The sequence below is a fragment of the Lampetra fluviatilis genome, chromosome 44, assembly GCF_964198595.1.
Source record: "Lampetra fluviatilis chromosome 44, kcLamFluv1.1, whole genome shotgun sequence".
In the NCBI taxonomy this organism is placed as follows: domain Eukaryota; kingdom Metazoa; phylum Chordata; class Hyperoartia; order Petromyzontiformes; family Petromyzontidae; genus Lampetra; species Lampetra fluviatilis.
In genome coordinates, this window is record NC_136318.1 from 4,682,030 (window position 1) to 4,696,231 (window position 14,202).

The 14,202-nt window shown below is 47.3% G+C and overlaps 1 protein-coding gene across 3 annotated transcripts in view; it reads left to right on the forward strand.

Annotated features, from left to right (window-relative positions):
* Positions 1-14,202, forward strand: part of LOC144947299 (uncharacterized) — a 76,430-nt gene that overhangs the window by 39,355 nt on the left and 22,873 nt on the right. For all 3 annotated transcript variants that reach the window (XM_078876534.1, XM_078876533.1, XM_078876535.1), the window contains 6 exons: positions 7,166-7,253; positions 7,763-7,869; positions 8,624-8,715; positions 12,032-12,121; positions 12,787-13,032; positions 13,763-13,890. In XM_078876534.1, coding sequence (XP_078732660.1) covers positions 7,166-7,253; positions 7,763-7,869; positions 8,624-8,715; positions 12,032-12,121; positions 12,787-13,032; positions 13,763-13,890 — 751 coding nt within the window. The remainder of the gene's footprint in view (positions 1-7,165; positions 7,254-7,762; positions 7,870-8,623; positions 8,716-12,031; positions 12,122-12,786; positions 13,033-13,762; positions 13,891-14,202) is intronic.

Consider the following 14,202-nt stretch of genomic DNA (forward strand, 5'->3'; position numbering starts at 1 on the left):
CCGCCACACTGCCCCCCCCTCCCCACTTCTCATTCTCTTAGTTCGCATTCAGGACATGTTTACCGTATTCACAATAAAAAAAACTATGCCAGAAAAATTATCCAGAGAAATGTTTGACATTTTGAGAGAAAGAAGGCTGACGTTTCTATGTGTATCGCCGCTTAATGTTGTGTTGTAGGGGGTATCAAGTGACCAGGGAGTCTCATTTGTAGGAGTGACATTCGTCTGCCTGGAGGGGTGATGATTGCTATCCCAATTGAGTAATTTGCAGGTTGTCTAATTTGACAAATTTGGATCCTTGACGCCAGTACACGATGGCCTACTCTTGTGAATAGCGTCATGAGATTAACGTACACTGTGAAGCAGACAGTGTGTCATGTTATGGTTATTACACCCCGCAGTGATGATCAGGACGGCCGTTCGATTCGAACCGTGAACATCTGCTACAAGCGGCGAACACACTACTACTAGGCCATGTTGCGACCCGAGTCTAATATATATAGCACGCGGTTTTAAAAACATGTATTCTTGCATATGCTCACTTAAATGTGATTGTGGAAAAACAAGTCTTCAATTACGTACGTGTGCATCCTAGCCCCGTGTAAATTAAACATCCATATCATCGTTGTGTTGTCGCCACCGACTTCCTGATTTCATTTGGAACCCCTTTAATATAATAGCGCGAGTTAAATTTTAATCAATTCTACCTTGACGCCACCTCCCCCACCCCGTGCCACGTTCCATCCGCCACCGCAGAGCCATCGATTTTTACTGGAGTGCGCGACGAGGTCCGTGAGGTGTCGGGGGGGAAAGGGTCGGGGTTTGAGGGGAGGTGGGGCAGTGTAGTTGTAGGGGGGAGGGGGGTGGCTTACCCCCCTTATCGACACGTCCGCTAATGGAGACAAACGAGTGAGCTAAACGGCGGGCAGTGGCGCGAAGCCGCTCGCCTGCCGCGTGCGCCACCGCCGCTTCATCGCTCATTTCACCGTCTCACCACGCGCTTGTGCCCAGGAACGGAACCGCACCTCGACGACGATACGGCGCCCCCCCCCCCACCCCGCCCCCCCCCACCCACCATGCCGGTGCGCCGCGTGGCGGGAATCCCTGGGCTCACGGCGCGCGTCTCGCTTGGCTTAGCGCGGCGGCGTCTGGGCGCGATTATGTAATTGAGAGCGGAGATTACAAGTGAGCGACGCCAGGGCCGTGTTACCGTGCAGCGGCCTAGTACAACGAGCCGAGGTTAAAACGGCGAAACTTTGTCCCATGTTAAACTCTCCTTGTAGATGTTACCACATTGTCTGGATTATAGGTAAAAAAGTGAGTAATTTCTTGCTTAAATTAGTATTTAAGCTGTGCTTATAAAATTTTTTTACAGCCCTGAGCCATTTATTGACTTCTACACAAAATTATATTCATTTTGTCAACCCACTTAATAGGATGGGCTGAGTCAACCCCCAACCAGGATTTGAACTCGCCACCTCCCCATTGCGAGCGAGATGGTTGCTCTCCCGCTGAGCCACACAACCAGATTATCAGACGCTCTAAGAGAGTATAAACGTCCCAAACTTGTGCCCGGCATTAATAAAGTTAAACAATCCGGTCACAACACACCGTCCGAATTATGAGACACCCCCACAGCTTTTGATTTGTAAAATACAGGGAGACAAGTGTCTTCGCATCTGGAGAATACAGTATTTGCACGTGACAAAGGCATTCGCTATGCATGTTTAATCTCTAACAGCAGTCTTGAGGGGTATGAGGTCTGACCCTCACCTTCCCTCCCCTCTCACCTAAATAGGGCAGCCAATGTAGCTCCCCTAAACCAAGTATTGGATCTAAGCCAACAAATGCTTCTTGGCCTTAAAATAATAAAGGCATGTTAAACACTTGAACAATGTTTAAATACGCATGGCACATTTACATAACACATTCGCCTCAGTTATGTCATTGTAAACACATTTTCAAACGTGATATAACCAAGGTTAGTGTGTTATCTACCTTAACGGAGAGATGAAGCCAATTTTCTTTATTCAACATTTTGATGCCTTGACGCGTTTCTGTGATGACCCATGTGTCCTCCATCCAATGACAATGCTGCTTCAGCAGCGACAACGACATTTAACTTTTCAACAACATAATATTTTGACATTGTCATCGCACGTTGCAGACGAACAACAAAACTCTATCCCCGGCGTTGCAACCCATGAGAAAGGGAGCAACACCGGCACAAGCGATGCTGTAAGCAGCATTATTATTAGAAAGATTAATGTCAGTTTCGGACAATGTCGGCTGGGACAGCGTCGGAGTGCTGTCTGCAACCTGCGTGGGTCACGGGGAGTGCTCGCGCGTAAATTTTTTGTGCTGCTGAATTGACCCCCCCCCTCCCCCCGGTCGGTCCGTTCCCCAACTTTAATCTGGTTTTCACAGCCAGACATTTTAATCCTATTGTAGCCACCTGGATATTTCTTCAGGGAGTTATATAAGTGTGCCTTCTGCCATTTCAAATTCCATTTATATGCGCAGGAGAGCCTTACGGAGTCTCAACACTTTTACCCAAGGGTCACGCGCTGTCTAGTTTGGACAATTCCTGTACGAGTAGTATTTGTGGGTGCCGCAGTGTCAAGATGTTAACTACCTCGCCTGGTATACATGTGATCATGGGTTCGTTTCCAACCCTGACGATGCCCGCACAATTGGAGTTTTCGTCTCTCTCCCCCAGTGGTCGTGTGGATTTTTCTCCGGATCCTCCGCTTTTTCCCCTCCACATTTAGAAACAACATGCGTTTAGATTACGTATATGGCTGCTATAAATGTCCACGTGAAAAGCCACTTGGTTGAGCTTTCATTTATGGCCAGGCCTCTTCTGAAAAAGAGCTACATAGCTCAGTGGACCTTACCTGGTGGTAATTTTTTTTCGAGTTTTTTTTGCCATGCGGGAAGAAGTTGGAGGATCCGGAGAAAACCCGATGCATGCCAGGGAATTAGAACTCTGCAGTTCCCTCAGATGAGTTGACAAACCTACTTGCTGTACTCACCCACCTCCTAGCCTCGTTTGGGAGTTTGGAAAAATGATGTTGGTCTTCGAATTCTTGCCTCCCAAAAAGTGCTAGACATCGTTTTCAAGAACAAAGCCATTGCTTGCTAGTGTTAAAGCTCAATTTTGAAATATGAGCACAATACATCCAAAGTAAACAGTAATAAATAATATCAACAACAATAACTGTACCCTGCTTAAGCGATAGTAAATGCAAATGGCTCTTCTCTCGGTAGAATAATGAACCCATATGCGTGGATTTTGTAATAATTTCCACCACACGTTCGTCCTCCCAAGTGTTGAATTAGCAATAATAACAAGAATAACGTTCCAAGCCGCATGACGAGATGAAGGCACACACCACGTGATAAAGTGAATGGCATCATTGAGAGGAGAGGTGTGCTCATGACGTGGGGCATCATCTTGTTACCTCACATTTAATGACATTGCCTTTGAAGCTATGGATATTTCTTTTAGCACAGGTTTATTATTGCCAAAATTTGGGGTAACCCTTTGATCATTTTGGCCGGTGCCAAATAGCAGCACAACTTACACAAAACATTTGTTCGTATGGGATCATCTTCAGAATTGTTGAAACCCTACGCTACATACAGACAGACATGCAGACAAAGTCCTTAGTTTGTTGGGAAGTGTTATAAAAGACACTCATCCGCGCGAAGCTCCCTACGTCGCAACACGGTGTGCACCCGGCGCTCCCTCTCCGGTCACGACGCCGGTGGGCTCGTCCCAGACGGGTAATTGCCACCCGGCGGGGGGGGGGGGGGCTGTGTTACTGACCACGTGGATTCAATTTTCACCCGGTGACGTTTTTTGTGGCAATGCTTCACGGTTCACGGTCGGCGCCACGATCGTTTAGCAGAGTCCGCTTTGCGGCTGCTGCGGTGCTTCTGCTTTGCCGCACGGCCGCCCCTTGCCCTTTTAACGCAGCGGTGGGGGGCATTGGCCATGCCCGTGATCAGCCCTCATCCCTTAAAGTAGGCATTTTGTTGGGTGGTGACATAATCCGGCAGTAGCACGTTTGCCCCCCCCCCTCCTTCTTGTTGCAAAGGTTCACCGTTCGAGCCCACGGCCATCCTAGTTAAGACTGCGGGTGCATTAACCAATAAAATATACACAGTTTGCTTCACAGTGGATGGGATAAGGTCCCACAACTTTTATTTGAAAGTTAGTAGGCAATGTGTGCCAGCAATATGGTCCACATGAACGAAATTTGAAAAATGAGTCTTGAATTAATTAATTGAGAAACACATGGCAATCGTCCCTCCCGACCGTGAAACCTAACAGGAGCCTCCTCAAAGAGGATTTTAAGACTTGGTGATGCTTTCCTGAGTAAACAAATGAACTAATGATGTTTACTGTTACCCATAATCATTCTCAGCAACGCACAATGAGTTTGTGTACTCTTGCCTTTTGCGTTTGAATGGGTTTATATATTCTTTGTGAAGTGTTTTGGCCTGGTAATACAGCAGCATGTATATAACAAGCCTAATTATGCATATGAGATCCTGAAGGTTGTCACTGGTCCAGAGTTCGTTTGCTTAAACAAATGCTTCTGGATAATATTATTAGTCTGGAAAGCCAATAGGATGATGTACTAAAGACATATTTTATATGTGGAAACATATGTATGTGGAAACAAAACATATATCTGTTTGTATTTGCTTTTACCCCTAAAGCACGGTTGGGAAAACCTCTGGTGACTGGGCCATACCTGGCCTGTAACTTAATTTAATACGCCCCGCAGCCACTAGCTTTACATGGCAGCAACTTCACTTTTTAATACAATGTCAATAAAGTGATATCACTAAAGCAAGCCTGACTGTGATATTGAAGGCTTTGCCTTGTCTCGCAGCCTTTGGGACACACAGCGTAAGTACATGTCCGCAAAATTAAAAGGTCTTGATGTGTTTCGTAGTCTCTTCATGTATGCTGTAGCAGCAGCGGGACTCATTCAGGTCCTGCTTTGAATTGAGAAAATGACACGTGATGGATTGCAAGTGGGGTCGGTTTTTGACTGTCATAAAATTGCCCCGCTATGAAAGCAATTGAAATACCCATTGGCCATTGCATCGTGATTGTCCACTATCAGCAAACGGTGGAGAAATGTGACCAGCGCGTAACACTGGCTTGGCAGGGCGGTAACTAAATGGAGGTAGAATTGCGGCCGTCTTGAGATTCAACACGGCAACATAATAAGGTACAATTTGAATGTGTATAGCATCTAAATGCAACCGCATTGCTGTACAAAATAATGGCAAGGTGCCTTACAAGGAAAGGAGGTTTAGGTATGCTGTAAATTCTCTGTAAAAATTTTATTTAATCTCTTTTGCAGCCCTGTGAATAGAGCCGGCTGCTGAAAATGCTTTTTCTTTCTCTACTACATATACCATGTGTGACAAACATGCTTGAGAAAGTCACTCTGACTTTGTGCGCCGTTAGAGTGAGCAGCTGTCAGCTAGGCTATAAATACGTGAGCGACAGTGATGGTTAGCGTATGCTTGACACATTTCTGTCGGCTTAAAGAGGGCCGCGATGGAGCTGCATGACCGCAGGCGGGCCTGCATGTGCGAGCTCTGTCTTAAAGTCAAAATCGACAGTTTTTCAGCGATGTCGCTGTCCACTACAGAACAGTTATCCTTTATAACTAAAGCAATTCTCGCTTGGGCCACGGAACATGGCGCGTTTCATGGGTTCTGACACGTGAGTTTTGAGCTTCATTAATTAGATAAGAAAAATAAGACTTGAAAATTTCAGTCGGGGATTCCCATAGCCACATATGCTGCCGTGCTGTAACGTACAGCATACTGGACTTGCGACCCAGAGGTCTCTGGTTCGACTCGATCCCTTGGCGTGTGGGAGTTGAAATGATGTGCAAAGTTTCTTAAACCCCCACTTCTGTTCTTCACCAGTATCAATGGTTACACCACAGTTACTCGATCGCCAGTTGCACGTGTTGGGGTAAATTGTGGGTATGTCCACCTATTTCTATACTTTGCACTCCTTGTGTTTTTGTATTGTTTGTTGTTTTAACGTTCTGACCTGCCCCTACTGAACATATGTGAAAATAACTTTATAGCTCATGGGATTCCTCCAGTATAAACGAATATTCTGAATCTGTCTGTCTGGCCAGCATTGAAGAGTAGGCCAAAATACCCCTTTAAAGGGGTCTCTAGAGCTAATGGAGGCCCTTCAACCAGCAGTGGCATGAGTAAGCAATGAAGCCGTCCACCTGAGTTTGATTCCCACGCACAGACAGAGTACCTCCTTTGGCAACTCACGCTGACGAACGTGGTAAAGTATGGTCATGGAACCCCCGCGATTGAATGGTATGAGGCGGCCTACATTCACCAGTCTGTTTCAAAGGGCTGTACAAGATATTACTGTTGCCTATACCTTACTCGAGTAACGTCACTTTTTTGACATTTTAAACATTTTGGGGTTTTGTCACAAGATTATTTGATGGTGTGCTTGACTGACTTTGTCTTTTTTTTTCATTACCAAAGCCAGACAATTGTCAGACAGTCTTGAGAAATTACCTGGGTGTGTAGCTAGAAGATAAGAGCTGTTGGTTTTCTGAGCTGTGTCTTCTCTTTCTTAAAGGTGGAGTCGCGCGTACAGTGTTCTTAGCCAAGGCCCAATGTTCGTAGAGGTGCCGGGGTTAGATGCAGGTGCCGGCGTCCGCAGGATTCTTCTTATTCAGTACATTAGCAATCCTCTGTGGGCACGGGAATCGCAGTGCAGAGAAAGCTCTGAGACGGGCATGCTGCGCTAGCCCATGATACCTATCATCCCTGAATTTGTTCGACAGGGTTTCATCACGTGGTAGTGTGTGGTGATTGGCGCTGCACCATGCTACGAACCTGGCGACCTGAGTTCGATCCCAACTCGTGGCCAAAATAGGGTGACGGATGTCGTAATCAATCTTGGTCTTCCCCTCGTTCGACTCGGTTACAGGTTACAAGTGGACACCCGGTGCGGTGTGTAAACACAGCACTGGGTGGACCAAGGCTGGCTGTGCCACCCCCATCATGTGCTAACAGCACTTGCCCCCACGACAGTCTGTGTAAGCTATATGTGGATTTTTGTCTGTCTTTGTTTGTGTGCGTACAGGCTGGATCCACGCGGTGCTCACGCCATACGACTGCATTGCCTTTGGGGGAAACTTCCTGCACAGCCTTAACGTGGAGATGCAAATCAGGTTGGGACAATGCGGCGGTGCTTTTAGCCGACCCTATGGCCCCCACCCCACACCCCCCTTCTTCCGCTCCCCCTGCCATTTCGCCTCGTCACCTGCGTATTGCACTCCAGCCTCGTCTGTTAGGGCTACGCGGAAGCGCATGTCTCCTGCTGAAATCGCCGCGTTTCACGTATCACTGCAGTTAATCAACCCCGCTGCGGTGTGCCTGGCGTTTGCGTTGGGATGTAATGGGATTTTTACATTAGGGGGTTCATTATTATACAATTTAAAATACAAGCTTCAAGGTTGGTCTTGCCAAATTCCCAGAATGCCATGCCACATTATATGTATTGGAACTGAATACACACAGAATACTTATCGTTAGTGTTCAAATGTCTAGCACAATCATCACTTCACATCCACTGGCAGTGGCATGAGCGGGCAATTTGAGAGGTGCACCACCTTTACCCTCCATATAAAATAAAACTTGCAATTCAAGTATGTGTGGTATTGTGCTCCTTTGTTTGCAGGGCATATGACATCGAGACGAGGCTAAAGACACCAGAGGTGTTCAAGTTCCCGAACTTCGAGTCGATGTGCTGGTATGCCGGCAAGAGCCTCCTGGAGATGCTGAAAGGTACCGAGAGTGCAATGGAGCGTGCTTGCCTCCCCCCTCCTCCACTCCACCCCCAGCCTTTATCTAGCGAGATGGTTCCCAATACACCGAGCAGGTCGGAATCGGTCAAGAGATTCCAGAACTGTTCTCACAACCCAATTTAACAAGAAGCTCAATTTGGTTGTGAGCTTTGTTCTTCAACTTACCGGTCAGACAAGATAATAATTGGCGCGTTGTTAAATGCTCGTACGAGCAAATTTTATTTGTTTTGTCGCATGTATGAAGGTTGCGTTTTGGCCAGATCGTTACAACGTGGCCTATCCCAAAAATCAATTCTGAATTGTAACATTGGCTACAAAAACCTATTTTGGGCTAAGTCTGACATTTCCCCACCATCCTGATCAGTTTAGGTCGGAACAGAACCCATCATGGGGGAGGGAGAACGATGCACCATTCCAAATCGCGAGTGCCAGTGTTGTGACCATTGCTTGCCTGCCCGTTTGTACGTGTGTATGGATTTGTGTACGTGCAGGGGTAGTGTAGAGGTTAGCGTGCTGCACTGCGAATCCGGCAACCGGAGTTGACACAGTTCAGATGATTATCTGAACTCGTCCTCAAATCAGTATCTAGTGCGGTGTGTAAACATCACCACTGGGGAGACAAAGGCGGCCTGGCGTGTCCTGTGCCGGCCTTCAATAGGTGCTCGCGAACAGCACTCGCCCCAACAGTCCGTTCATGCTATACGGGGGATCTTTGTATTTGTGTGTGCGTGCAGAAATGCGCGAAGACGGCGACTGCCCGCGAACCCACGTCATGCAGGGGGCTCGCTCCCTGCTCCACGCCTTCCGCGCATGGACTCAGAAGGAGGTGAGCCTCGCGGCACCCGCCCCGTTCGGCTCCCAGCGATGGGGCTAGTTTGGAGTTTTGTCCCGGTCCTTGGCTCATGACAGCTCCTCCCGAGCCGAATGGCATTGGGCTGAGACTTAACCTCGCTCTCTACTCCACTTCCTTCACTTTCCCCACCCTTATTTATCCGTGCCAAAGTTAGGGTAAGAATTTGCATGTTTAGGGCGCTTGCTTAATTGCCTCAGCAACTCAAAGCGCCATACATCACATCTCTTCTCAACCATTTCAATTCTCAGGTGTAATTTAGCCGAGGTGACCTAGGGGGTTGACGGGGGGGGGCATGGGGGGGACCCCTCTGCCCCCTCTCAGTGGCAGCGGGTCCCTATGCTGCACAAGGTGAACAACAGCATTGTGCTGCTTAGTGGGTATTAGCCTGCCATTAGGGGGTGACATTGCTGTTGGTTTTCAAGTTAAGAAAATTTGCAAGTAGTTCTCTGATATTGAGCAAATTTGGACCACAACACTGGCACAAGTGTGGCTTACTCATTTTCAAATAACATCACAGGATCGTTAGCTTTCGCAGTGAAACAGACGGTGCGTAGTAGTTTATAGTTCAGCAGTTCCACTGCTGGATTATTTTCTCCGCCTGAGGACGACCGCTTGTGTTGCGATCGAAACGTCGTGATATATTATTTTTTCTACCTACGTGACTATACCGAGAGAACCAAAGAATATAGTTTATTTTTAACACACCGGCAGTATTAACCAGGACAATCACGGGGCTTGAACCGCGGACCTCTTAATAACGACCGGCAAATGCACAGACCGCTCGACCATGTCATCACCCCGAACTTAATTTGTTACTCAATGTTTGTTATTAAGCATTATTGGACCTGTGTTAACACCGAACGTGTGAGGATACACTGCAGTAAACGCGTACGTATATCAGGTGCACCACTAACACAACTTTTCATCAGTGGCTCTCTACCCCGTGATGGCTCTGCTCGTAACATGCTGCTACTCCTGCTACTGTGCTTACACTGTCCCTTACGCTCACCTTGCCCTTTGCAAATGCTGAACTCTGCTTTCTTCTCCCCTTTACACCAACCCCTGCTGCCTATCTGAACCGCAAACCTGACCTCAACGCGCTTTACCTAACACTGCCTTTTTCTATTTTCACAAACTTTTAGGCTGCAGCTAAGGCGCACAAGCATAACATTTCTTATTTTTTATATTCTTTCAAATGTTACCGTAGCCATGTTATCTCTGAACATGTGAGGAAAAACTGCGATAAGCGTATGTATTTCAAAATGCACAACGAACACAAACTTTCACACCTCGAATTCCGCGTCTTGAAAATCGAGTTTGTCGGTCCGTGTGTAAAATGTGTGTGGTTGCTGCCAAATAGCGACACTTACGATATGTCATACAGAAGAAAGTGTGAGTATCATATGGATATCATGCAGTGAATATCGTAGAACATTTTTCTTTTGAAATGTTTTTTGTCGATAAAAAAATTCTGAAATGGCAAACAGTTTTTTTTTAATGATACATTAATAGCTATTACCTGTGAAGTTAGTGCTTTGTAAAGCGTATTTTAATTGGGGGTATGGCGATGATACGATGTCATCATATTCGTAATTCCTTTATTCATTTCCCTGTGTGCTTTAAGTTTCTAAGCTTGATAGATTTAAAAGCTGCAATTAATAGAAAGCTTCTGTCTTGTAAACTGCGGCTGAAGACCCTTCAAGGATGCTTCATATGTGCTGGAATTTAGAGCACAGCTCATCAGAAATGTCTGTAATGCAAAATACAATAACTGTGGTAATCGTCACATTGCGAATGTTGCACGCATATTGTGGCAAATAATTTAAACCCTAGTCCCCCCATGTGTACTGCGAGTATGTGCGCCCGTGCACAGTGGAAATCTAAACCGTGGCGCATTGATTGGAACACATGGCTTGTGATCGGAAGGTCGCAAGTTCAGGGGTTGTTAACAGCGCTTCATCCTTCTGGAGTTGATCAACTCGGCAACCCTTTTGCTTGGTGGGGGGGGGGTGGAGGGAAGTTTGCAGTGGTTGTTCTGTGGGTATGCTCGCCCTCGCCAAAGGAATGTGGAATTTCCACCACCGGTTCGGGGCCACGAACTGGAACCGAGCGGCACTCAACGGTCATTCGAGCTGGAAACCACTTGGGTGGACCTTGACCTGCATTGGGGAAGATATAAACCATACGGGGGGGAGGGGGGGGGAGAATGGTCACCGGACGCATATAACGAGTGGGCATGTAACGATCAGGTGGTTACCGTCAGTACCAACCATTGCGTTGTCAGCGTAATGATAGGGAACATTTGATTAGTGCAAGTTTTTTGTTAATTCGGTTATTACTTTAGCCGGTATTGGTCGCAGTGAAATATACGGGAACAAAGAGAAGGCAGACAGCATGGATGAGACGTCCTATGTTTGTTGTCACGCTATACAGGCTATATAGTATGAACTATCAATATGACAGGACAGATGTGACTACAGACGGGTAGTACAATTCTTGCAGACAAGACGGTACAAATGAGTCCATAAAGTGAGACCATACAGACAGTACAAGTAACAAATAGTGAATGATATTGCACAGACAAAATGGTACACATGATCCAAACAAAAGGGTAGAGGGGGAAGACTCAACATATGAGGCAGTTCAAACAGTAAGAATGAGTCCGTAGAGATGAGACTACAAATGGGACCGTACGGACAGTACAAACAATACATTACATATGGGTCTAACAGTATGGACTTTACAAATGAGACAGAAAAAAACGATACGCTACAAATACGACTGTTTAAATGAGCCCCACAGAGTAGGCGACCAATTCCGAAATCCAACTGCGATTCCAAGACTTAACGATGGATTAACTTGATCACGATAATTGTTTTTTTACCCTTCTATCTGGCAGCAAAACTGACACCTTTTTTACAAGGAGTCATGTTTGCATAGACCACAATACCTGCAGTCATAATGCAAACAAAAAACATAACTCTGATAATGTATGCACTGTCCTTGAAGTTGATTGGTCCACACCCGAGACGGCTTTCCTTAGAGCCTAGTCTCAGATGGGTTGGACCAGATGACGCCAAAAGGCGCACAACTCAAAAAAGGTGTCAGTTTTGTTGGCAGTTAAAAGGGTAAAAAACCAATTATCATATTTTTTTACTGGCAAATGAGGTTCCAATGGTGTAAATAACTTGATCACGTTAGGAGGAGGAGGACTTGATCGTTACATGCCCACGGGACGTAGCAGAGCGGTGCACGAGTGACATTACGCGTTGTTGGCGTGCGCCGGCAGAACGTGGAGCTGCACGAGCGCGAGATACCGGACAACCTGCGGCCGGGACAGCTCATCAAGGAGCTCGGAAAAGAGCTGCAGCTGGGGGAGGTGGGTCCGTCCGTCCGTCCGCCCGTCAGCTCGCTTGTGCACGGAGACGCGGTATTTACCAGGAAAATAAATTTGTGCTGTTTTATTTTGTTTCGGAAATGACAAAAGTTCAACGCGTTGGCCAGTAACGCAAGGCCCTAACGGGATAATAAATCCCATTTAGCGGATAACGTTTTTGGCGCGGTCCTTCTTCATGGGCGAGGTATGAATATAGACCATTTCCCGAATGGATACTAAACCTGTCAGCATAATGCAGGTTGTTACAGGTTGCTGCGGGGCGATGTTGTACTGGATGGAGCAGGGCTACGTCTGTGCGCTCCACTTTTATCAACCCGCACTGACCAGCGTGGTGGTGAAATGGTGTCAAATAACCCCAACAAACGACCTGCATCGCGTGGGGAAGAGGTCCTCATCCACAAGTGGATTAACAAAACGGCTGTACCACGTACAGTCTACCTGCTTTGACCAAACCCCTACTTTCTGAACCATGTTGCTGGTTAATATTGGCCTGGAAATCCAATAGGCTCATGGACTAATATATACATCATTTCTCGGTGGGCACACACAACGGAATTCTGCATATATTGTTTAAACCCTTCAAATGTTGAACGGCAACCATGGCGCTAACGGCGCGCGCGCACTGCTGTGTGCGGTTGCACCAACAGGTGAAGGTGCCCCGGAAGCCATGTCGCCAGTTAACGAGCACGGGCGAAGGGCGGAGGGCGGTGCTCAGCAGGACCGCCGCCGGGAATCGGCGCGAGAGGGAGCGCGAGCGCTGCGGCGCCGGCGGCCGGAGGAAGGCGAAAAAGAAGACGACGAAGGAGAAGGTGAAGGTGATCCCCAACCTCGACATTCTGGAGCTGCACACCAAGGAGACGCTCAGGAAGATGGTCATACCCAAGAAGGAGAAGGTGAGACATTGGACCAGGGGTCAAGCAACCTGCGGTTCCGGAGCCGCATGCGGCTCTTTCAGGACCGCTTCGTGACGTCGTTCACGTGCATTGCGGCTCTTGAAATATTGAGGGGTTTTTTTACAGAATAAAAAAAAAATGGCTCTTGTTATTTTGTTTGCCAACCTTTTCCTTGGAAAGACACTGGACTGAAGTGCCTTAACCCTAGGCACCTGTCTGAATGAAGTACCCTCCACCTGCATTTCACTTCTCGAAAAGAGTGAGGCATCCTGGGTAGCGGGCTAGGAAAGTGAAGTAGTGCAGTTCACTTCTCGAAAAGAGTGAGGTGGTATCCTGAGTAGCGGGCTAGGGAAATGAGGTGGCAGCCTGCCCCCAAACTCTTCTCGGCACCACGTTCAGAGGCCTGCGTGAAATTGCCTAAGTATGGAATAAAGAATGATTTAGCCGATGAGCTACACCAGCTACAAAACGTGTGTTTTAAGCATAAGATCTAATGGGCTTAATGACATCACCGCCGATTGTCTCTGTGCCACACTGGGCGTGGACTGCAGTGAGTTTTGGAGGCCAGATGCCTGGTGCTTTAAACTTTGCTGCCGATTGAAAAAGTTGGTTTTTAAAAATATTTTATCAAATGGATTTAAAAACTCAGCTGACCCTCCCCCTCCTCCTGTGCCACCCCCTTCTACATCCCTCCCTACTCCCAACCCTGCACCGGCGGCAACGGCAACAGGACGACGTGCCGAGCTCGCTGCTCCGCGTCGTGTGGAGTCGTCCCGGCGAGCTGGCCATGATTGAGCCAGAACTCCGCACGCCTGAAGCTCGTCTCTCCTTCGTGCTGGCCAACGGCAATGCGAACAGGTGAGCGCCAACTTATCACCTCCTACGTGGTGATTTGATGGATTATCATCACCTACTTTTCTATGGCAAGCATCAAAGACAACAGAGCAGGTTTACAACTTTGTGTTGAGTTCGGAAAGCCATTCGATGGTGCCTGTGGTTGACCAGGTGGACTTCGTTTGTATCTCCAGCAAAATCACAGGCACTTGTTGGGCGAGCATATATTAAGCTTAGATCAAACCGGAAATCTCGTGGGAGTTGAGAAGTGACTGTTGATTTGTCAGTAGTGGTCAGTGTCGCTGAATGATTTACGTGAACCTCAAATGCGCACCA